The sequence below is a fragment of the Anopheles stephensi genome, chromosome 2 (genome assembly GCF_013141755.1).
Source record: "Anopheles stephensi strain Indian chromosome 2, UCI_ANSTEP_V1.0, whole genome shotgun sequence".
Lineage (NCBI taxonomy): Eukaryota > Metazoa > Arthropoda > Insecta > Diptera > Culicidae > Anopheles > Anopheles stephensi.
This window is the reverse complement of record NC_050202.1, coordinates 40328036-40352445: the sequence shown is the minus strand read 5'-3', so window position 1 is coordinate 40352445 and position 24410 is coordinate 40328036. Positions and strand designations below refer to the sequence as shown.

At 43.1% G+C, this 24410-nt stretch overlaps 1 protein-coding gene across 3 annotated transcripts in view; it reads left to right on the top strand.

The window, feature by feature from the left end:
- The window catches only part of LOC118507911, a 180057-nt gene that overhangs the window by 110940 nt on the left and 44707 nt on the right, over positions 1-24410 (top strand). For all 3 annotated transcript variants that reach the window (XM_036047204.1, XM_036047203.1, XM_036047205.1), the window contains one exon: positions 16297-16430. In XM_036047204.1, coding sequence (XP_035903097.1) covers positions 16297-16430 — 134 coding nt within the window. The remainder of the gene's footprint in view (positions 1-16296; positions 16431-24410) is intronic.

Genomic DNA, 24410 nt, shown 5'->3' with positions numbered 1-24410 from the left:
ATTCGTCAGATTCAGATGTTTGCACAAATCTCAACCAGCACCAGAAAACAAGGACTAGACAACGAGTTCGTCTTGGGCAAACTGTTTGTAATCCGGACCAAAGATGACGTTGTCGGGAAACAAGAGGTGCAACCAGATTCGGTTTGCCAAACCTCTCCATGTTTGTGTGAGCTAGTTGACTGAAGCTGATTGGAAAAGTTCCAGATGACGTTGAAAAGAGTGCAAAAGGTTCATTAGCATGAAAGCACGTCCCTAATCTTCACACATTAGTTTGGCAGGTTCGTTCAGCAATGGCAGCGTTTATGATGGGGGTTTCGCTCGAGGAAGGTGGACACCATCGTCTTGATGCGAGTTTGACTTGACGCGATCGTGACGTTTAACAAGTTTTCTTAGGACCACAGGTAAATGATAGCCATTTACTCGGCATGCAAACTAGAAAAAGCTTCGCTTGATTTGTCTGTTGTCTTTTGACAAACGTTATGATTAGTTTTGCTCGAATCTCTTGTTGTTTATACATTAGGCTCGAAAGCCCAAAACGGGAGCGGCTCGTGTATCGTAGATGAGATAGGTGAAATATTTCAACGGCTCGAGCATAAAGTTTCATCGTTTCATCGAGTATGTGGTAGTGTGAGTGAAACAGGACAGGGGTCATCACAAGGGGTGATCAGGGCGGCGCTAAAGTATTCAATAGTTCAATAGCATTCGATTGTCGACTCGGGCGCGAGTTAAAACTATAGGGTTCGGACAAAGACGAAGGAAATCGAGACTAGCTTGTTCTGCGGTCAAAATAGGAGAGAGTTTATTAAGTTTGATTTACATATAAGTTGGTTATTGGGAATTGGATGGGAAAGGGAAAGGTTTTGACGATTCTTGATGACTATTGCTGATTCGGCGATTGCATGTTTTGCAATCGGTAACTGGGTCAGACGATCAACACGGTTTGCTGATCGACGCTGTTTGCTCATCGTGTACAATCGGGCCGGTGGCGGTTGACAACACTAGAAAATGCTGTGTCGACAACGTAGGTTGTTAACTCGCGCACCGCTAGCTTTAATGGAATAGTTAAAATTCTAATACATTCAATACTAAAAGAACCCGAACATTGCACAATTTCGTACCCTAGACTGATCACTTGTTGATTTTAAATGTGTGGACTTGCGTTGGAGTTCTTGAATAAAGTATCAGTCTCTATCAAGGTGTGGATGGGTGAGATTTATGTTTAGATTTTAATGAACGACTTATGATTTTTTTAATACAGTCAACTAACTCCGCTTTCAATTTTTCGATTTACGAATAGATATTACAAATTTTTATTTGAATTTGGAACATATTTTTTATCGTTTTACCTATTTTGCGTCTGCTATGCTGCAATCTAGGATCAATATTTATTTAATACATTTACGATATCAGCACGATATCTGCCTGCTAATAGCTTTCTTTATCGCACAGACAACTTAAACATCTTACTTGATCTTACATATGACCGGACTTTATGTCTGATGTTCTAAACAAACTTTACGGGCAGGGTCTTCCACATAGCAAGCCTAATTCGTATGCGCTCTAGGTCTAATTGTAACGACTCCTCCATTGTGCTTCCACACATACGGGGCCAACAAAGCTTCTGAGATTTTTTCTCTCTATCTTGGATAACACGTATTCATTGGTTTTGAACAAAATCCTTGTCCCAGAGGCGTATGTGAGTACTGGAACTATATAAAAAATTTATAAACATAAAAATATATAAACATACGTGTCCAAGAAATAATTTTGATTGGGAAATAGGTTCAGAATGGTCAACGATTAATTATATTTCAACCAGCTTCGACAAGTGTCGTGTTGTTCAGTTTACATTTTTTAAGGATACCTATGTTGAAATATTTTATTTATAAAGAAAAATGGTGGTGATGACAAATTACAATCTGTGATAAGGTTTTTTTAACTCTTGAGTAAACTAAAACTTAAATAAGGCCCTCTAAAGTAGCCTGATGCATTCAATACTCAAGTTTAGGAGATATTCAATGTGATAGGGAACCCATAGATTTATTATTGGTACGGCTGAAGTTGATCCAACGTAGAACTCCAACGTAATATCTAGTTTTGGTTCGTTTTTACTGACCAAGCTTACATCAACTCGTACTCAATCAAATCGATGATGAAACAAATGCAGGAGATATATTCTTTTTCTTGTATCCTATTTCTCAACTAGACATCAGTAACTGATTGTGATAAACCGTCGAAGATACTTACTTCATAGCCGACGTTCCAGCTCTACTCATGTCTACACGTTTCAATGTGCTCTACCATAACTTTAAGAAATTGTAATTGGGACAGTTGTCATGTCATCAACTATAGACTTCGTTGTTTGCTTTTGAGATTTAAATATTTTAAGATTTCTACTTCCTTAAGCCCAACAACATGGACAAATACTGGACAGTTCACAACAAAAAACTGATCGAGTTTTTCAAAGCTATTCATACCGGCCGTCTATTTGAGCACGATTCTATGAACGGAACATCTTATAACAACAAAAGTACGCACACATCAATTCCGCACATTCCACCCGATGGTAAGCGTTCCCGGTGCCAGTCGGCGAAACGACGCACCATCATCCTGATGTTACCTGATGCCATATGGCCACATTCTTTTCATATACAAATTTCCAATCATCTTTCTCGCGCATTCTCGCCACCATTTGTCACACGCATCTTTTGCTGCACAAGCTTGTCACCGGAACGGCTTTTACGGGCCAAATGAAGGCCAACGGGAGCGGGAGTTTTTTCTTTTTTTTATTCTCCAGAGAAACGGCTGCGAAGGGAAGCTTTCTTTGGTTCGCTGCTTTTTACAATGTTGTTGTTGCTGCTGAAAAATGTATTCCCAGGCATATGAATGTTGATGAGTTGCTGCCAAAATCATTGTGGGCTACCGTCGAACGGTGGCCGCCTGTGCCAGGCCTGAAACGATTTCCACAAAATCGTACCGGCTCAGGCAATGCGAGCGGAAAAGCGTCGTTCAGTTGAGGGCTTTTGAGGGCACGCAAACGGAAGAAAAAATCTCCATAACGCGGCCGTAACGATAAAAAGCGCGCCCGATTCACGCAGTAGTGGTTGGAGCGTAGGCCTCCATCTGCCCGAGTAACCTTTGCTCCCGAAGGAGCAGCAGTTCCGTTGCTTTTCATCGCGAAGCACACTTGTCCAGTGTGCGAACACGTGCCTTTCCGCATGTTGACGGCTTCCCGGGATTCTTAGAAGCTCCGTCAGCAAAAGGTGCCGTACCGTATTGACATGTGGGAAGGGGTGGGAGGGGCACGGGAATCTAGGGCCGGTGAAAGTAAAATATATTACAGATATTATTGCTTATTGTAAGTGGTTTGATGTGAACGCTTGGCATTTTTCGCCGCATGTAGCGTGGTGGTGGAATTTCATTTATTATTCAACGTCAATGCGATTCTTCCGACGCTCTGCTGCCAGCCGTTTGGTGGTCGACTTGCCATGCCTTGCCATGCTCGCTCGCTGCAACATTGTCGACGTTGTTGATGCTATTTTTTGCTGTCGCTCTTGCTGAACGCATACCCAGGTACGTCGATTCGCTGTTTGGCCGTGCGTTAGGAAGCATCAAATTTTATGTTATCAATTTGTTGTGAATACTTGCCGGTTCGGGGCTTGACTGCGCACAAAGAGCGATGTACGGAGCGAAAGCAAAAAAAAAAAACGAGCGTGAAAGTATTGTCGAGTGTAATCCTCTTACCATAAATGGGTAAGGAAGTTGTAATTATTTTGAGCATTCAAATGTGTATTTAAATTTGTATGCGACAAAACGGTGCCAGTTGCGTATACGGGAGCAAGCGGAAGGCAAATTGTTTGCTGCTGTACGAATTATTGGGTAAGCTTAGCTAGGCAAACAAAAAATGCATTTGGCAAAAGCAAACAATGAACCGAAAAGCATTTAAAAGTGTGTATAATGAAACAATATTCAAAGTGAAAATATTGCTCGAATTGGATGGAAGAGCGTTAAATAAATATCAGCCAAAGACATATCATACTTTATGGTACAAGTCGCACTTGAGATGATTTTACTATATATATTTGTAAAATAACTTCTTCTTACTAAGAATATTTCGAATCTAAACCTTGTATATTTATCACTTTTGATCTTTTTATCGTTAAACTTAGTGATGCATTCATTTTGTTTGTGTTCGTTGTTAGAATGAAATATCTCATGAAAAACTTATAGAATTTCTATCCTGCTTTAGTTGGAATCGAAAACCCGATCGACAATAACTACGAAATAGAACAAGCAACACATTAAATGGATTCTGCTGAAGCTAACTGATGAGCACTCCGGTGGAGCATAATGAGTGATTTTTCGCCTTATTTATTTTAAATGTAGATCCTTGGGAGAGTAAATCAGTTTGATTTAGAAAAATTTTTTAATTCCTTTGAGCAGTTCATCAGTTTCAGTTTGATCAGTTTGATTTAGAAGAATTTTCCAATTCCTTTCTAAACGTGTTTGTGAATTCAAAGCATTGTCATAGATAAACTAGGCTTTCTGTATCAGAAGTGTTAATATTAACTACTTTGCGAGTGCACTTTCTAACAAAATTTAACAAACAGATAATCGAATTTGAACTGTTGTAAGATCAGACACACTGTGAAATGTATATTAATGCAATTACTACTCCCGCAAATTAATACACTTGATCACTACATTATGGCAACAAGGCGACGTAATACTGGAATATAAATAGATACTAATCGCTGGATGGTATTAGTTGTAACAACTTAATCTTCTTTATACTTTCTTCTTGTAAGCCCAGCTTATTGATCGGCTTCAACTTTCCAAAGTTCGTCTTCACAGAATGAGATCGGTAAAGGATTAAGAGACTACCAACTGAGAGATTGAGATTGATTCATGCTGAGCCTTGCTGGTACGCCATCAGCTCGTGAATACTATTTAACTTTAATTTCTCGAAAATAGGGCGTATTTTGTATTCATTAAAAATTTGTAAAGGTAAATTTAACGTCTTGAGTTTGTCCCTCAAATGGCAAATTATATCATTCAATAACGTTGGAGCGAATCAAGAGAAAAGTAGGAAAATAATATTCACGACTAACTTTCCTCCTCTATTCCTCTACACCACAATAATTTTCATCCCTGGGAAGATAAATCCTTCAACAAGTGCATAGACCATTCACGGTGAATACTAAGGAAAGACAGAAAACAACTTCCTAAATTCAGAAACTATTACAGAACTTCCATGTGCACTAAAAATACATATAAATTGAACCCTAACCCTAGGTGTGATAAGTAAGGTTTTAATTTTAATGTTTATTCGTGAATGAGCATACTTCAGGATGCTTATGAATATTTTGAATTATATTTGATTATGTGTTTATATGTGATACATTGAAATCAATCTAAATGCCCAGGCTCACAATTTGAATTGATAGAAGAAATTATTTTACTGTTGAATGTTTTTATAATTAACCGCAATATTGATGAGCTAACAAGAGTAATCCTGTGTCTTGTTCAGAACCAACTTTCACACAAAAATGATTAAGGCTCTCTGATTTACTGATCAAAAAATGTTAATATGTACGAAAACTCTACTGTTTGTTGGAAGTATAATATAAGTACTAATAACTTCATTCCAAACTACATCCTTTCAACAAAAAGCAAAATCTTCACTTGCTTTCGATATAGAAAAATAATTAAATTTAAATACCTTGCTGGAAAACCTCTGGCCCAAGGAAATAAAACCTTCCTTGCATTCTTCCTCAAAATGGGTTTAATAGCAGCATTCACCCGAAGGTGTTTAAATGGAAAAGCCTTTAAAAAATCCCCTTCAAAAGAAAGAAAGAGCCTCCATACCACGGCACCACAATGGTTCTCGCCCGGTCCAAGTGTCTATCCGCTTGGCTTCGCAGATTTCGATTCGGCGCTTTTTTTTCTTCTACTTCTTCTTCTTCTTCGCCACCACACGACACAGTGTAGCAGGGGTCCGAAGTAATCCTCTTTGCCAGTCACGCTTCGACAACGTTCAATATCCAGCTTCATTAACCCTGGTTCACATTTGAGTTGGGGCGGATGGCGCTTTCGGCTTCTTCGCCCGCACAGCGCAAACATTTCAAAGAACGACTCGCCAGTGCGGGAGAGGGCGCCTATAGTCGGGCGGTCGCCACACAATGAACCAATAAATCAATCTCGGAAATAGCAACGTAATCTCCATTTGTCTCCTCTCAATAATGTAATGGGCTCGCTATTAATGGAAGACTGGTTGCGAACGCGGCGGGCCAACGCGTTGCTTTTGATATATTTCCATTGATATCGGTGTTTATCGTGTTTCGTTCTGTGAATTGTGGAGTAAGGTTCGCACTTTTGCCAAAGTGAAAGAGTGGTTGTGTTTTGCTTGTTCCGCCGACGACTTGATCTTCTTCCTGGACAGCTGGTGTTCCGGCAGTCGAAGGAATGAGCAGTTCGTTGGAATCGTTTGTTTTCCGATCGTTGATGGTAAATATGTTTCTTTCGAATTTGCTCGTTCGCCATTCAACCACGTAAGCTTGCAACAATGTGTTGATTAAATTTGCTCAATTCAAATCTTTCGCTGTAAGCAATACTGTCGCTTTGGTGAATGTTCCCATCGTGTCATATATGGCCAATAGATTTTTTAAACAAACTTGAAACGAAATCTCTTCCATTTTATTGTGCTCGATTTTCCATCTACAACGCCACCGATTGCTGTTAACGTTGCCACGAATCTGCGGTTCGCATGATCGATTCTGTTGCGAGCCGAGATGAAAATACTTGGGAAAGCAGCAGCAGTAAAATCCTCAAACACCGCATCCGATCCGCGGTCGCATCTTCGCTCTAGCGAGTCTCAAGTGTCTGTTTATTTGTTTCGCTTCAGCGCAGTGCAACGGAATTTGATGGGATTCCAGTGTCGCAAGCGCGTCGTTCGTGGTCGCCTGCAGATGACAGGCGCCCTGGGTCCCACTACTCCCACACCAGCGGTTGTCTAATCCCCCGGGAGGGTCAAGATGTTGTGCTCCTTGAAGGCGTACGAGCTGCCATCGTCAGCGCAGGAGTAATGCGCTTGTTTGAGATTCCGGGTGCTATTACAAATAAAACCAGGGAACCTAGGAACGCTCAGCTCGCAAAAGCGGCGGAACGCAGCAGCTGGCTTAGAAAATGGGGGAAAATGTCGGGAAAATTCCTCGCCCAGCTAGTGACGCAGGAGAGGCCAGCCATGGCGGGCAATAAAAATCGAAAAATCCACTCGCTTATTAGAGCGTGATTTTTCGTTTTTTTCCCCTACGTCCCAGAGCCGGATGGAAGTGTTCCGGAGGGAAAGGGGCTCGGGAAAGCGAGGGTCGAGTTTTATTTACTGTGGCACATTCCGTTCGTTTTTAAGGCGCTGCTTCGACGCTGTGTGATGCAGCTGATAGGAGGGTAGCCGGCCGAGACTCCCCGAGTCTTATTAAGTGTCAATGGTACTTTTCCGATTTCAAAAGACACTTCGAAATCGATGCCACATTCTGTGCGCGCTCCGAACCTCCCCCATGAGTGTTGTGAGTTTCACATTCTTCTCAATCCCGCGAGCGGCTTTTCGATTATTTGCCAACCGCTCGCCGTGCTGCTGTTACACAAGGATTTGCTAAAGCAAGTCGGAAAGTTTGTTTTGTTTGTTTCTTTTAAATGTTATTTTTCCAATCATTGAAGCAAAGCAGTGCTGTGTGTGTGCCACTGGAGGTCACAGGAAAAGGAAAGAAAAGTATAGAATGAATTATTAAATCTGGCCTGGTTCTTCTTTGTATTTGTTGGAATGGATATATCAATAGGCGTCTTTGGTAGATTATTTTTAAAACATTAGCTTATTCTACTTGTATTTAACTATTAAAAATAGTTTAGCCCCTGTGTTTTAATAACTTAGCTTGATGCTTTCAAAAATTTTTAATCGGACTTTCAGGTTTTCGTTTTACAGGGACGGACATAAGAATATATTCTATTACTTATAAACTATTTTCAAACTACTTTTTCCAATACCCGTTCAGTCTTCATACGGCAGGATTGGTGTCAAATCCTGTCTGGGCCGTTTCCCCGTAGTGAGGACTGACTATCCAACTATGCGGTATCAATAAGTCATGTAAACCAGAAATGGTAGTCATCTTGGACTATTCTTGGTTATTCTTGGAGGTCATCTTGGTTATTCTTGGAGGTCATGAGGCCAAGAAAGAAGAAGATGGCTAGGTATAAACAAACCAATATTTGACAAAAATATTTTCAACATTTCCACTTACCATGTCATCTTCCGTTCACAAATTAACAAATCATTGCGTATGAATAAAAAAACCTTCAAAAAGTAAATGTAGTAACGAAATGTGAGTGACAAAAAAAGAATAAGATTTTAAGCGTAAAAAGCTAGACAGTGAATTAAAAAACAAACGAATAAAGCATATCCCTAAAGATAATAATAAATATAACATCTTAAAATAGTTTCCTAAATTTTATTCGAATTTTCAGTTAAATGAACAGTCTAATTTTATCATATCATATTTTTTGGCTGTATTGTCATGTGAATGACAGAAAGATACTAAGAATTGGTATTTCAATTGATTCAAGGAAAGCATTTTTGGCCTCAAACTAAAATTTACAACAAAAAAAAAACTTAACAGAATCGGTACAATTAGTCACTTAACCACAATTTTACGCTTTGAAAACATTAGATAGTCTTACTCTATCGTCGGTCTGTGTATATCCACATTTGTCGATACGTTGTTAAGGATAAACAATTATATAAATAACTACCATCCCGTACATTGGAAGAAGAATAATCTCATTGCTTATGTTTTTCTTCTTCTCCTAGATCGTCCTGGCCGTATTGCTAACGTACATTTTTATGCGATGCAATATCTTAGATAAATTTTTTGTCGATAGTAAGATGGATTCGAATTTTGCAATGGCTTATGATTTATCTACTGATGATTTAATTTTCCCAAATAAATCCTGGTTAGAATACAGTTTATTTATTAGTAAGGCTGTCATAAGCTCCAACAAATTTATTTATTTATTTATTTATTTATTTATTTAGTTCATATTGTCCGCCAATGATGGTTCAACAATGTTCATTAACACTTAAAGGGAAAGCGAGGATGACAGTCAGGATTAGGTGGCAAGGAAAGAGACTTCTCGAAGACGGACACGAAAACGAGACAAGGAGACATTATAGTCGAACAGGTGATAGCACTTGTTGAAAGCCGACAAAGCTCGTAGCAGAGGATCGTTCGAACCGTAACGGGTGTGGCGGGATGGGATATAAAGGGGAGGTCTATCGCGGAGGCGACGGGAAGGAGCATAAAGGGGGATGGCAAACAGAAGAGAAGGGACATCAAGTTCATTTAACAGGAGACCTGCAATGAAGCTAGCACGGATATGGAAATGCCTATCCTCAATGGTTTCTAGCCCAAGAAGACGGCAACGGACTGGATAGGGAGGGAGAGCAAGATGATAGCCGTTAAGGAAGCGACGAACAGCCACACGAGTGAATTTGCGCTGAACACTCTCCAGTCTTGCCATCGCAGTGGAGCCTGGGGGAGACCAGACTACAGCCGCGTATTCCAAGGAGGATCGCACCCAACAGCAGTACAGGGACTTCAAGCAGAGGGGATCGCGGATTTCGGACGATAGCCTAATGATCAGACCCAGTGATTTATTAGCCTTGCTAATTACATAATCAACGTGGGAACTGAAGGACAGCGTTTCGTCGAGCCACACACCTAGATCCTTTACAGAGGATACACGACGTATTACTGTATCACAGAGGGTGTAGCTAAACGGGAAACGAGAACGAGAACGAGAAAACGAGATCACACAACACTTATCGGGGGACAGGAGTAGGCCATTCTTACGACACCAAACAGAGAAGGAATCAAGTACAGTTTGGAGAAGACAACAGTCAGCAGACGAGGACACAGGAAGGAAGATCTTAAGATCGTCTGCGTAAAACAGAAAACCTTCGGCGGGGAGGATGGAAACACAGTCATTAACAAATAACAGAAATAAAATAGGACTAAGGACACTACCTTGAGGAACACCCGAGGAACCTACGAAGGAATCGGACAGACAAGACGAAACTCTAACTCTATACGATCTCGCAACCAGGTAAGTCTTCAGCCAGGACAGTAAACGACCCCCGATACCAAGTCTTTCGAGTTTGGCAATCAGCAGATCGAGAGGAACACTGTCAAAGGCAGTACTGAAGTCGGTGTATACGACGTCAGTTTGACCACCGGATGACATGTTCGATAGAGCAGAGGATACAAGACACATAAGGTTGGAGGAAGTTGTGCGTTTGGGAATGAATCCATGTTGGCGCGGGGATAGGTGACCAACAATGATAGGAAGGATGGAGGAGAGAATAATTGATTCAAGGATTTTGGAAATGGGGGGGAGTAGTGAAATACCACGGTAATTGGAGCATACAGAGCGGTCACCTTTTTTGAAAAGGGGGACCAGCCAAGCAGACTTCCAAATGGTAGGAAAGGAACCCTCATTGATGGATCTCACAAAGACGCGAGTCAAAAGGGGAGCAAAAAAGGAAGCACATTTCTTAAGGACAGAGGAAGGGATACCATCAGGACCAGGCGAGTAGGACAACTTGATCTTTGACAGGGCAGACAATACAGAGGGAACATCAACGTGAACATCGTTTAGGGAGAAGACGTCACAAGGGGTGTACGATAGACCGTCGACTAAAGGCACCGCACTACTGCAAGGATCAACGAAAACACTAGAGAAGTGTTTGGCAAAGAGGCGGCATTGATCGAGAGGATTGGAGGCGGTTTCATCATTAAGGGATAGGATAGAAGGGATGCCGTTAGGATTACGACGCGCATTACTGAACCGCCAGAAAGATCTGGGGTCGGTTGTGAAGCGGTCTTGTAGCCGTACTACAAAGGACGCGTAGCGCCAACGGTTATAAGAGCGATAAGCGCTGGATGCATATTTAAAAATACGAAGCGTAGTCGGGTTACGGTTGCGACGATAATTACGAAAAGCTCGATTCCTGTCGGATTTCAGAGTGCGCAACGATCTGTTCGACCATGGGGGGTGAGGAGGGGGATAGAGGAAGGGACAACAGGAAGGAAAGGCCGCGGTGATCTTCTCATTGAACTTGGAGACAGCAGCATCGATGTTGCAGGATTCCTCGATGAAAGACCAGTCGACAGCCGACAGGACGGCAATAAGTCTCGAATGGTTCATTTTCCGGAAGTTGAATCCACGGAGACCACGGTCACTGCGAGGTAGATGAGCGGCTGGGGGTGACGGAACCGAAATAGTGGTCTCCAGTGCGGGGTGATGCAGGTCGATAGGCACAAGGGGGCATGATGCGGAATGAACAAACGAACAGCTTTCAGCGGCGGCAGGGTTAGCGAAAAGTAAATCCAGCTGGCGATCGCGATGATTTTTCACCCCTGACAATTGCAGCAATCCATTGTAGGTCATGCCATCGATGAGAGAGCAACCGGATGATGAATAGTTGGGCATGAAGTGGCGTGGTGGGTCGGTAGCGGCATGCCAGGTAATAGCTGGCATGTTGAAGTCACCAAACAGCAACAGTAGGTCGTTTTGCGACATACGTTCGGAAATGTCACATACACTCTCATGCAGATTGTCGAACACATCCACAGAGGAACTGCGTTCAGGAGCGATGTAGATCACACCGATGAACAGGCTGCAGCGATGAAGTTTTACGCACACCCACAGGAGCTCAAGCGATGAGAAAGCGTGACGTAACATGAAGCTGTTTAACGAAGCGGCACAAGCGATGAGCACACCTCCACCACGAGAGTGTATGCTGTTATCAGTACTTCGGTCGCAACGGTATACGATGAATTGCGTGTCAGCTAGTAGTGCGCTGGGTATCGATTCGTCGAGCCAGGTTTCGGTAAGTACCAATACATCGAGATCAGCCTCAGATAATGCGAGTCGGGTGTTGTTCAGCTTGGTGCGCAGTCCTCTGACGTTCTGGTAGTATAGGAGAAGCTCTAAGTTAGGAGCCTGTGCATGTGTCGGCGGAGTATCACGGAGAACACGTGTAGTTAAGGCAGTGGTGGCTCGGGCATAGTGGCGTGGTGCGGATCGGAGAGCGGCGGATTCAGGTGGTTGGGCGGCAAGTTGACTCGTGTACTGGTGGTCGGAAGTGGTTCCCGGGGTCCTGTGTGCCAAAAATTCTGTGCTGTTTGTGAAGTGCGGTGGTCGGTGAATTCATGGAACACTATACCGTTGTGCCAAGTGGATGGTGAAAGCGCCTTTTCTTTTAAGTCAGGCGACATCCCAACTTTAAAGGAGATAAAGCTGAGAGTGCCTGGATCCTTGTCACGTGGCACCAGTCTAATAGTGATGACGTCATCAGTACCTAGCTGAGAAGCCACCATCAGCTTGAAATCGGAGTCCGACACCGATGGAGCAATTCTGGTAAGGTATAACCAGAATTTCGGCCCGTTGGACACATTCAACGGGACGGTCAGCACGGTACGAGACGATGGTGAAATCGGTGCAGTGCCAACGTTGAGAGGTGGCGCAGAAACGGCATCAGGAGGCGTGAAATCGACAAGCCTACGTTTAGGCGCATTGCGGTTAGGAGCGTTTTGGGACGCTCGGTCCAGTTCACCGGGGCGGGAGCTTAATGGCGTTGCTGCGGCGGTTGATGATGTTAGTGGTGCGAGTGGCATCAACGTGTGCGTGTTGGAATTGCTCCTGTCAACAGCCGACAGTACATCAGCACGCACAGCATCCAAGACGGCAGTAAGACGACCGTCAAATTCACGAAGCAACTCGTCCTTCAGAACATCGAGAGCGGTATTGAGCTCATTGAATATAGCTCTACCGCTAAGCCGCGATGCGTTGCAACTTGCGCAAATCCAGAGGGCTTGAGCATCGGGCCGTGTGAATTCCGGAAGAGCAGCTTCGGGGACTCCAATACAACGAAGATGGTAAGATGTATCGCAGGAGCCCGCACACTTGTACAGTTCTTCGTTGTTTACAGGCAGGGAGCACGAAGGACAGGACGTAGCCATCGTAAACACTGAGCTGCACTGACACAGGAACGAAACGCACTAACACAAAACAAGAACGAGTGCGTGAAACGTCGAGGACGCTAGCTCGAATAATAGTCGATAACAGCGCGGTGATGCAACAAATCAGGCCGGAATCTGACACGAATTGAGGACAAGACACCAGTGCAACTATAGACAGCAAATTTCACACGGCAAGGCACGCAGAACACGTTGAAAACACGTAAAAACAACGGAGCTCGAAGAAGTACCAATCGAACGTGACGAAGTCCAAGATGGAATATGGAATATGGAATATGGAAGATGGAATTTGGTCGATGAATATCATCAGTTGCACGAAAACGTGCATCAAAAATCTTTAATAAAATAATTCATCACTTTTGTATTTCTTTTTAGTTAAAGCTAACGTTTTGAAATATTTCTCACGCAAATCAATGTTTTCGGCAACCCTCAACTCAACGCATTCCGTACACGTTGTCGTATCTGTTGCCGGAAGATCCGCTACAAAGCATGCCAAGATTGATGAGCTTTCTATTAGAATTAGATCATGATTTAATGGAATATGAGATATCCATCCATCTTCAACAACAACAACAAGCCAACACAAGAGATCCTGGCACGGTTGATGCTTCCGACGTTCCGTCCACATGCCCGACTTGGAGCATCTTTTTGGTGGGCTTGGGATTCAGTTACGGTGCGGCATTAGCGCAGGATCCACCATTTATCTCCAACCGACCCATTCCTTCCATTGCGTTCCAAGCGAAAGGGCCCAGCGTGGAGCGGATTGTGTGGAAAATGTTGGCCGAGGCAGGCCGGGAGCGATTTGAAGTAGCTTCCGTAAATCTGCCTTCACCAGGACCAGGGGGGTTCGGTGTCTGGTGTGTCTGGTGTGTGTGTGTGCTCATTAATGATCGTATGTGGTATTGTATGGCATGCGGGTTGGAGCTGTAAGATATATGACTCGGTATAAGTTCTCTTCCGAAAATGTGAGCTCTCATACCCACGCTGATCGCCTGAAGAGAACGCAAATTTAGGCAAATCAATTAAAGCTAGCCGACTGGGGTGCGCTTTCTGTAAGGTTCTAGGATCTACATAGCAATGAAGAAAGTTAGACATTTGTTGATAGTTGTGATTTAACAAATAAGTGCCAACAATAAAACAACGGATAGAGAGGCGTGGATGTTCTAAAGCGTTACCCACCAAAACTAAAGCGCTTCTTAGTTATAAAGATTAAACAGCTGGACCCGAACGACATTGGACCGAAGTTGCCCACATTGCATGACCACAAAAACCGCATCACTTTAATGCACTGCAAGCGATCGCCCAGCACTTCCGGCTGAAATGAACACTTTGGTGTCGAATTGCCGGCCCAAGTGTTGTTGGCCATTGATTTATCGATCACCATACCACCATGACACTCACACACACACACACACACCCACACAAACGCCGATTGACCTTCCCTGTTCGGTGCGAAAAGCTCCGCATGAGCGTGGGTTCGAATGGTACGAAAAAACCCCACCGAATGCTCCAAAGTGGAAAACCGCACAACATTAGTCACATGATTTCATTTAAAGGTCAATTAGAGGGCCCATTATTTAAAAGGGCCTGCTCGACACAGTTCCACTGCGTTCCGACGACCAGGCGAGACCAACATTTGTCGGTGTCATCGTTTCCGTTCCGCTTGCGAGGCAGCAGCAGTGGCCGTCGGAGATATTTTGCAGCATTTTCTATTTTTCTGTTCATCATTCCTTCGCTTTCGGATGCCTGCGGATCCCTGTTCCTGGCTTGTTTCGCTTGCTGGTTTCCTGCCTGGCTCTGCCCCACTGGTGCTCTCCATCTGACCGGATGGACGATGTCAAACTGTGTAACGATGGCCGAGTTGAAGAGCAAACCACTTGAACTGAGCTGCTCTTTGCGGTGCCGTCCGGCGAATGCGTCCGGTGTGGTGTAAAAAGGGGCAATTTCGGTCTGGCGATAGTATATCACAACCACTCGCTTTCGAGAGGCTGTTGAATAGTGGAGTGACGTGCAACATTATAGGGTTTAATTCGGCGCTCGAACTTTGGCATGCATCCTTTATGGACGTTGTTGAAGATGCCATGTTTTACATCCATCGCACAGAAGTTCTTATTACAGGGAGGCCAAGATGACCGTTGGCAAGAAAAGAGGGGAATGCTCAATCTAATGGAACGTTTTTTAACTGCTAAGGCCTTGTTTTCATTAGAGAGTAGTATGGTTTAAAAAAATTGTTTGAAAAGGAAGCAGATTAGCGTTGAATGCTTTGCATTTTGATATATAGAGGACTCCACCGTGAGCCAGGTTATTGTGTACGTTTTTCACTGGGTGAAGCGTTCGCCCTTAGTGTTCTAATATTTTAGTTTTATGTTTTAGTCTACAGGCTCTAAATCCGTTAATGATAAAACCCTTTTTATTCCTGGAACACGATCCCATAACTACATAAAACAATAATTAAAGTGTTCTACGAACAACCTACGAACCAGAAACAAACCTTGGGCGTATCTTGTCCTATGTGCTACAGTAACATTAACATCTTTACTGCTCGTTTTGCATATCGTCGCTCAAACTTTCCCTGAAAGCCTTACGTTGTGAGTAAAATTAAATTTTCCAACACATCCTAGCCAACACGACCTTCGAAGCTTGAGCAGAATTCCTCGACCAACGGCGAAGACGTTATGCTGCGTTATGTGCGAGTGTTGGTTGGCACTGTGTGCGGGATGGTTTTATGAGCGAAACTCGCTCAATTATTCATAATTATGTTGAAACTTTGGTTGATCTCATCAACGCGTTTCCGTCTGGGTTGTGGGGTCAAATCAAAAACTTTCACGGCCCACTTCTTGGCCCAGAACTTCATTGTTCTAATCCGGCTGGGATGCTGAATGGATATGACAATCTCAATTTTATTGGCTTTCACCTTCGCTCAGTGCGGGGTGCGCTGGTATGGGTTGAAATTGAGTTGGAGCTGCCTTGAATCCCAAGTTAGGTTAGGCTTCGTTATGATGTCTTGATAGTGTGATAATGTTGAATCATAAAGCAGGCGACGAAATAGTGGAGTTCTTTGCTTTGCTTGATTATTTTACGTTCTTGGTGCGTATGAATTTGGAAAGTGTGTAGCGTGTTCCCTTTGCAATGATAACGATAGCGTAATGGCATTAAAACAGCGTTTTTCACATAAATATAATGTTCCCGTGCGTTTCATTTGCAGAGCTTCCGGAGAGTGTACCCACCCTATGGACGGAGCATACCCGGTACGAGCCGGGAGACGTGCTGCGAGCGAACTGCACCTCACAACCATCGAGACCGAAGGCCGAGCTAACGCTGACACTGAATCATATGGTGGTAAGCATTCAGCAGCCGTTTGTGACCCACAAAATGGGTTACTACGAAATATTACCTCACTCTATCCCCTCTATACCCCTGAGAAAAAGGGGTAGTTCGTTTAATTTTCGTTCGAATACCGCTTCCAGTTCGGAGAAAAACGTACAGAGTAACTCACATTTCTGGAGTTTAATTGATTCAGCAGAGCTGTGTTTTGTGTGAACACCCGTTTGCATTTCGGGATTTTGCAGTGTTAGGTTGGGTTGGATTGTTGTTGGGCTTTGGGAAGTCCTTCCCGACCTCCGATGATGCACCGGTTGCTAAATAGAATTCGTACCCGCGCCTGCGTTACCATCCCGCGCGCTCAACAGCTTTGGCGTTAAGGAAAATGCAAAATATTTCTGTATTTAATTAAATTGTGCCTGCCGGTGAGTGATGACGGACGGAGCTGACAGAACGGAGTTATTGCACCCACCGCATAAGCGACGGTAAAAATGCCGTCCGAGAGATGGTCCGAGGTATGGCCTTTGGGTCGCGGATAGTTTTCGGCAACATTATGTATGCACGGTTGATTTGTGATGCATTCTTAAAGCTACCCAGCTTAAAGCATGCAATCTTAATGCAGCATTGCGTTGGTTTTGTTCTCGCTTAGAGCGCATCAAATATGTAGTGCATCCGGTGTCTTATTCTTCTTATGAGTGGATAGCTACGATAAGAAGCAGAAGTGTTTCTAAGCTATTGCTCAAAACAATCACTCAAATTCTTCTGTACAAACTCTTTTGAACACTTTATTGCACTGTTTCCGCAAGCACAAAGTGGCTTGTTTTAGTCTGTTCTTGAAATGATTTCCTCCTAGTCGCGGAGGACTGTAGCAATGTACCCAGTAGTCTACCGTCCAACTTCTCCTTGCATACGTTTTGTGGGGCGCAAATGCCACATGGTACCAAACAATTAAACATACTGCACAATGCAAATTATGTCATTTGCCGACCGCATCGTTCGCGTTGAGCTGAATTGAGTTTGCTAATGGACTCAGATAAAAGCGGCTTACTCGGTGCCGGGAAGAACTTGGTCCTTGGAGTCATCGTCGTCGAATCGTACCGTGTTCGTACCTTCGAAATCCGGTGTGGTAACTCTGTCTCGGCAAAATGCAAACTCCGGTTCTCCGATGCTCGAAAGGCCAAAGGAAAATGTTAAACAAAAACCGCAATTGCAAGTCAAAAGTTTATCAACAAAACCCCTTTCTTTCAAGACACTAGACACACATACACTCGCAAGTTAGTCCTTGTCGTGTCATCCTTTCGTCTAGGTGATGTGATTGAAGGTATTTAAACATTGGCTTATCTGGGATTCGGTCATGAGATAACCAGATAAATTCAATATGGTGCTATATTTAATCCGTAACAAGTTGATTTTAAAATTTCTATTCGCTCAATAAATTGTTACTTGCTTTGTGAATTGACGTATAGAGGACTCCACCTTGATCCAGAGTTTTGACTACATTTTTCACTGGGTGAGGCGATTATTATGGAGAGCATGGATATCCCTCTTGTTATTTCTCTAGATTATTGTTCAATTTATTTAAAATTATTTAGCGTAAATAACATAAGAATAGAGATATTGAGAACGCTCTATCTGAAACCGAATCTCCACCGTGCTTTGATTTTTCGTTAAGCGTCTAACTAGCTTAACCAACCATTATCCTAGGGACCTACCATCCCAATTGAACATTCCATGGATCGCAATTTCACACTATTGAATCCGGAATGTTTACGCCAGGGAAAGAAAGGCGCCTGCCCATCAGCTATTCGGTACAATGTTCGTGTTCGTGTGAACGGTACCGATGAATGGTTTCCGCTATAAGGTTGATGAAATCTCATTTCCCATCGCTTTGCTTTCTCACATCGATGAGGGAACCAATGTTGAGTGTGATGCTGGGAATGCGAATAATTGTTCCTGTGAGAATTTCGGTTCCGGAATCCCGGCCCGAACACACACACACACAGACACACTCCATACAATGCGATGGTTGGTCAATCGGGTGTCGTTGCTGCGTAACGATTAGCATTTTCTGGCTAGCCAAGTACACAGCCGTGAGTTGATTAGGGCTAGAGCTTTCTCGGACATTACCGAAACTATCTACCCACCGCGTCTGGTTGGAGTTCATATTCTGCTTGCGTTCGGTCCGGCACCGATAGGCACCGGTTGTTGTCCGACATTCCGCTGTGACAAAATTCAAAATCATCGTTCCCGGGATGTTTGACACCCGCAGAACCGAACCACCAGCGCGAAGGTGAACTGCAGGCAATTGTTTAAGTTTTTCCCGTGCGTTTTCCTGGCCCCGCGTGTACCGGGTGGCGCGATGTCCTGAAGTCCGCTAGACAAGAGCACCTGATCGCATGATAGCGACGGTGGCTGTAAAGCTAATGAAATAGCATGACTCTGTATCGTTGCGAGCAAACGGAGGATGTTTCGGAATTTAATTAGCTCTCCCGGTAGCCGTAGCGAGTGATCGCACGGGCACATCCGTACCGTTCGGCAGCAAAAGTGGACACTTCCGATGGGATGACTTGGGATGACTAGAGCAGCCACCATTTTGCACCAAGTGCTGCAGCAGTCGGACGAGCAAGGCTAAATGCGTTTCCGGCGGTTCGGCTGTGTGTTGGCTGTGTATGCACATTGTAGCAGTAAATTAAAAGTCATTAACAGGAAAATGGGAATTGTTGCAATGTTGCCCTTTGCCGGCTGGATGTGTCAGGCACTTGAGCTGCCGTTGCGGTAAGCGATAGTTTGCTTTGCCGTTAGTTACTTTGCGCGAGTACGGTGCGGTGAAGCAATCTTAGTTGAGCCGAGATTTAAAGATCTCTCGCTCCCTCTCTCTTTCTGTATCGCTGTAGAGATCTGCCGCTTTCATCGAATAGCCTCGTAATGGAATGAAAACGAAGTTGTGATTCAATTCCGGTGCGCTCGAGTTCCTGAAACTGAGCTCATGTAGTTTGCGGAGACAAATTGTAGGAAGGTGCGTTTTGAACTGTCATGTTGTTTAATGAGATTTTTCAAATTCAATATACAACACGATTGTCTTTTTGTTCTTAGCAAGGTTTTTATGAATAGCAACTACATGAATTTTCACAACTAGCATAATTTGCAAGTTATCAAGTAATCATCTTCAAATGTTGATTCTTAATGCATGCCAGCGATATAATGCATGCTGTTTGCTGTCTTTTCCATCGCTCCCGTGATAGTTCAGCAGTCGAATCAGAAAGCCTGTAGAAGGTAGTTTATCCGTAACATTGTATTTGTATTTGTGAATTGAAAAATTCTTGTCTTTTCTTCTTCACGTTTGCCAGTTACAATTCCGATAGACTATTTCTTAAACGGATAATTGTTAGAGCAAACGAAACCTTGGTGCTATACTAAATAGCAAACATAATTTTACGCAAAACCACGACGACAAACTGAGACGTGCAAAGAGGACACTAGAATCGATTTTTAAGATAGTCATTATAAGTAGTCCATATGTAGAGATTTCAGAAACACGGTATATGACTCAAATGATCCTATATTATTGATGGCCTGATGTTTTATAAGAGCATCTCCACGCTAATTGATGTTTTCGTAGCGTATTATTTAACGATTAACTGTGCAGTGTCTGTGCAGCTGGCAATATTTCGGTTGTGTAAATTAAGCCTATTGAAGCTGTTCTTTCGTTTTGATTTATACAATAAATATTAAATATCAACTAAGTATATTATTTCAGTACTGAATTCTGGAACCAAGAATTTTATACATGCGCGAGAAAAATAAAGAAGTATCTGAAAAGAAGACTTTCGTTCCAGATCAATTAATAAAATCTATTTGAAACATTTTTTATACATCTGAAGTTTTGCTTTCTGATAAATAGACCTTCCATCTCGGACCCAGGTTGCAGACGATCAATCGAAATTTAATTTCAAATTCCTGGCTTTGAAAGCAGTTTTTTGTTGTTTCCTAGTCTCATGGTGGACTGAATGCCTCTGTACGTAATCTTCAAGCCTCCAAATAAGATTTGCAACTGACTGACATTAATGAATTTGTGACAGGGCAAACGTTGATGTTGCGACAAAATTTACAAGTCCCTGACTGATGATGTTGAAAATTTTTAAAGATGCGTCTGGGGAAGATACAGGACCTACATGCTTCCCTTTTTTATTAAATTCATTGATTTTTCTTTCTCTGTCTTATTATTTATTTATTCTTATTATTATTATTTAAGCCCTCTTCAATGTTCCTTACGTGAGTTTTTTTTATCAAATTTAGGATCTTTGCTCATCTTTGCTTATTGAAAGCTTGATGATTGTAATAAATGTTTATACTGAATCCTTGAAACTTGATTTTTTTAAATACATCGTCTAGTGTATGTCTCCGTCTGTACCCACAATAAGACCTGTTACAAAGTGTTACATGCACTTCAGCATTCGCGTTCGACATGAAAGTGTTTTACACAAATTTTCAACCCCCTCACTAATCACCGGAAAAGTAATCGAAAATAAAAACTCACCGCACCTGTACATGCAAATCAAAGCTTTCAACGGTACCGTTATCGTTTCGGCTTTGTACGTTGTGCCAAAGTTCCAAAACTCGCCCCGTACCTTCTTGGTGCCCGATTTCGACAGCTAACTATCGGATTGCTTCAATATGTTTCAATTAAATTCAAACTTATTCCCACACCCATTCCGTCGGTGGCCACGGCCAAGGACGAATCTCCGAACAAAGCTTTTCGGTGCGCGAGAAAAACGTGTCCGCTGCTCGAAACGTAAACCAACCAATCGAACCGAGATTGGATCCAACTTTTCCTTGCCTTTGCCGAGCGCGCAGTAGTATGCCCGTAAGTTTCGCTCGTTAACTGATAAATCATCGGTACAGTGTGAGGCAAAGTCCTACAGAGAGAGAAAAATAACACAAAACTACACCGGAACGGATCACCCAGGGAAAACTATCACTGGCTGGGAACGGTACAGTCCTGGAGTGAACAAGCGGAAGGGCGTTGGGAGACAAACGAGAATGGGGAGCAAGTTTTTGCACACTTTGCTCACAAACACATGCATCTATCTCGTCATGTGCTGGAAGAAGAACGTGAGATAGAAACTCGTATTTGCGGTAGTTAGAATTTGCTCCGAAATCGTGTCCCATTCCGGTGTGTTTTATGCCCACTCCGGTCGGCATGATGGTGGTGGCATTCGGTCTGGAATGCTTCCGCATCCGTGTCCGTTCGGTGGCCAGTGGCACGATCGGCCGACGAAAAGAGTGCTTCCCAACCAACGGGGTAGATCCGCGTTTTCTGGTTTGTTTGGACAAAATTCAATAAAACCCCGAAGGAATATTAATGGGAGCGAGAATGCCCACACCCGGTCTCATCCATCCAGTTCTAGCTCCGGGTGGATCGCGGACACAAAACACGACGAAAAAAACCGTAACAATGGCTGCTTGGAAGAAGTGAGAGGTGCCAGCACAGACGGGTCAGATTGGTGAGAAATTTTGAGAGTTAGAATTTTGGAGCGAGTTTTCCGTACTTTGCGGTGTGGTTCTCGTACATGAGCCGCTTCTCCGGACCATAGATTTGACCCATTCACTAGGTAAAAAGCTAGACGAGCGAACCAAACGCTGAGGAGTGTGCGGGTCAAAATTGAAAATTAACGACCGGAAGTAATTTGAAAAGTTCAATATTGGCATTACGGCCACGGAGCACCGGTCATTCGGCAGGGGAAGACTTCGGTGAGGTGAAGGTGAGCTAGACTGATGGGATATATATGGTACGCTAAACTGTATCGCTGGATATTTTAAAAGCTTAACTTCAACCATTTACACCGAAAAATTAATCCTACAACAGATTTTGCTGGGGTGCTTTCTGGAACAAGGCTTAGAGCGATAGATTAATTTGGTTTTATCTGGATTTTGTGAGGATGAGTACACGCTGTGGCCAAATCATAACGCCAGTAAAGCAAATCATAACGCCAGTTTTGAAACTAAAGGAATCAAAAGGGAAAAATTAGTTTGTAATGTGCGGTCACACGCAAAAACTGAATACTTTTTAAAACTCGTTGAAAAGCCAGAAAAGAATGGAACCAATTGGTAAGGCTGACAGCATCAAGCATAGCTAAACGTATTTTTACTGTTTAATCAAATAATCAGTAGAAGAATGTCTACTCCATATGTTGTTGAAACTAGTTGTCCACAATGTGATTAAAAAAATTAAAATTTGTACTGTTATAATGCTTCAAATAAATTCCATCTGCATGATTTCCATTTAAATATTTTCTAACTATCTTCGACGAAATACTGTCAACATTATGAAGTTTTAACCGAGCACGCCCGGGATAAGGCGGATTATCAGGTAGCAAATGCCGTGACAAGTTTTTTTGTAATTTTTTTTTGTGTTCTTTGGAATTTGTACTTCGTCAGCACATGCGGTGCTGACCATACGGCTTCAAGCCGTCATAATTGAAAATAAATAGATTATGAGGCTTATTTGTAGAGCTACAAATAGTTTATTTAAACGAAACACGTAATAATTGTAAAGTATTTTTGATTAACCCATGGTCAAGATAACGCCATCTCGTTATTTCTCGCCTTTCTTGATTAAAAGTTGTAGCCACCTGTGACTTGAATCAATCATATTCGAATCAGCTGTCGTCTAAGACACTAGTCCTGTAAGACTAGATTGGTAGATTGAGCGATTTGCCTGCTCCTTTCTATTTGTTTGTCCTGGGTTGCGCAAACACCTTGCATGGTCCGTTGATTTTTTGAAATAATAAATAATAAACAATCAATTTGGAGGTAGAATCACGAATTACTCTATAAGTTTCCTTTAAATAGTCGCAGTTCCCAGGGCTGTACAGGATCCGCTTAAAGCTAGTTCTGTCTCTGTGGATATATCAATAACGTTTCTTAGAGTCAGGCAAAACAAATTAACAATATAAACATAACTCAAAATATAAAACAATTATTTGCTTGTTCCAAAAGTGAGGCAACCACTTACAACGAAACGAATATTTTCTCTTACGTTGTCGCCAGAGAATTGTTGTGATTTATGGTGAATCGTTTGCTGGTGGCGAGCTTTCATTAGTTTCGTTCAAGCACTTGCTTGTAACTTTCCTTCGTGGCCGTTGGTAAGATTTAAGTGCTTCGACAAGTCTCCACCAGCGAAGTGCATCTAATGGATGCCATAAATAAATGGGTACTTTTCGACGAGTACTCACCGCAAGGACGCTGCCCAGGACATCTTCAGCTCGGTGTAACAAAGACAACGAGATAGAAACTTTATGGTCAGCTTCGGTAACGAGTTACATAAATGACAAAGTCAAACAAAAATCGAGCAGAGCGCCACGCACATACGGACAAACAGAGTTCCCAGCAATAGTTTGATTACATTTCTTCGCGTTCAAAGAAAACTTTAACTTGCGGTAAATAGCGTTGGCAAAACAAACGCTAGCGGCAAATCAGCGTGGCCAGGGATCGGGTTGTGTGAATAACTGCGAAAAGTGGAATTATTTGCCGTTCATAAATTGTAAATTCACCCGCTACGGGCGGTTAGATCAGCCATTGCCAAGGTGCTCCAAAGCGCTCGTTTATTCCGTCCCGAATGTCAATCGCCTCCAAGGATCTTGAGTATGACCATCCTCCCATCGGCCAGCCTCCATACCACGTCCATCCGTCGAAAGCGAGCAATGCCGTAGAGCATGGCAAAATGGCTCCGTCCGTCCGTCCGTCCGTCCGTTGTTTGGTTACACAATTTCGTCGATATTTGCCTGCGGTGAAAAGTTTACTGTGCAAATTTTGCTAAATTCGGGCCCACCTCGAACAAGGCCGGCAAATTGTGTCGCAAACTTTGGCCAACGTAAACCGACCGCTGGCAGAAGAGTTTCGCCTGCCTGGTGTGAGCTCCACCACCAGAGTTGGAGCTTCTCCGTCCGGCTGGTAAGCTTTCCGGTGGGTGACGAAGACAAAACCCGGATCCACGGA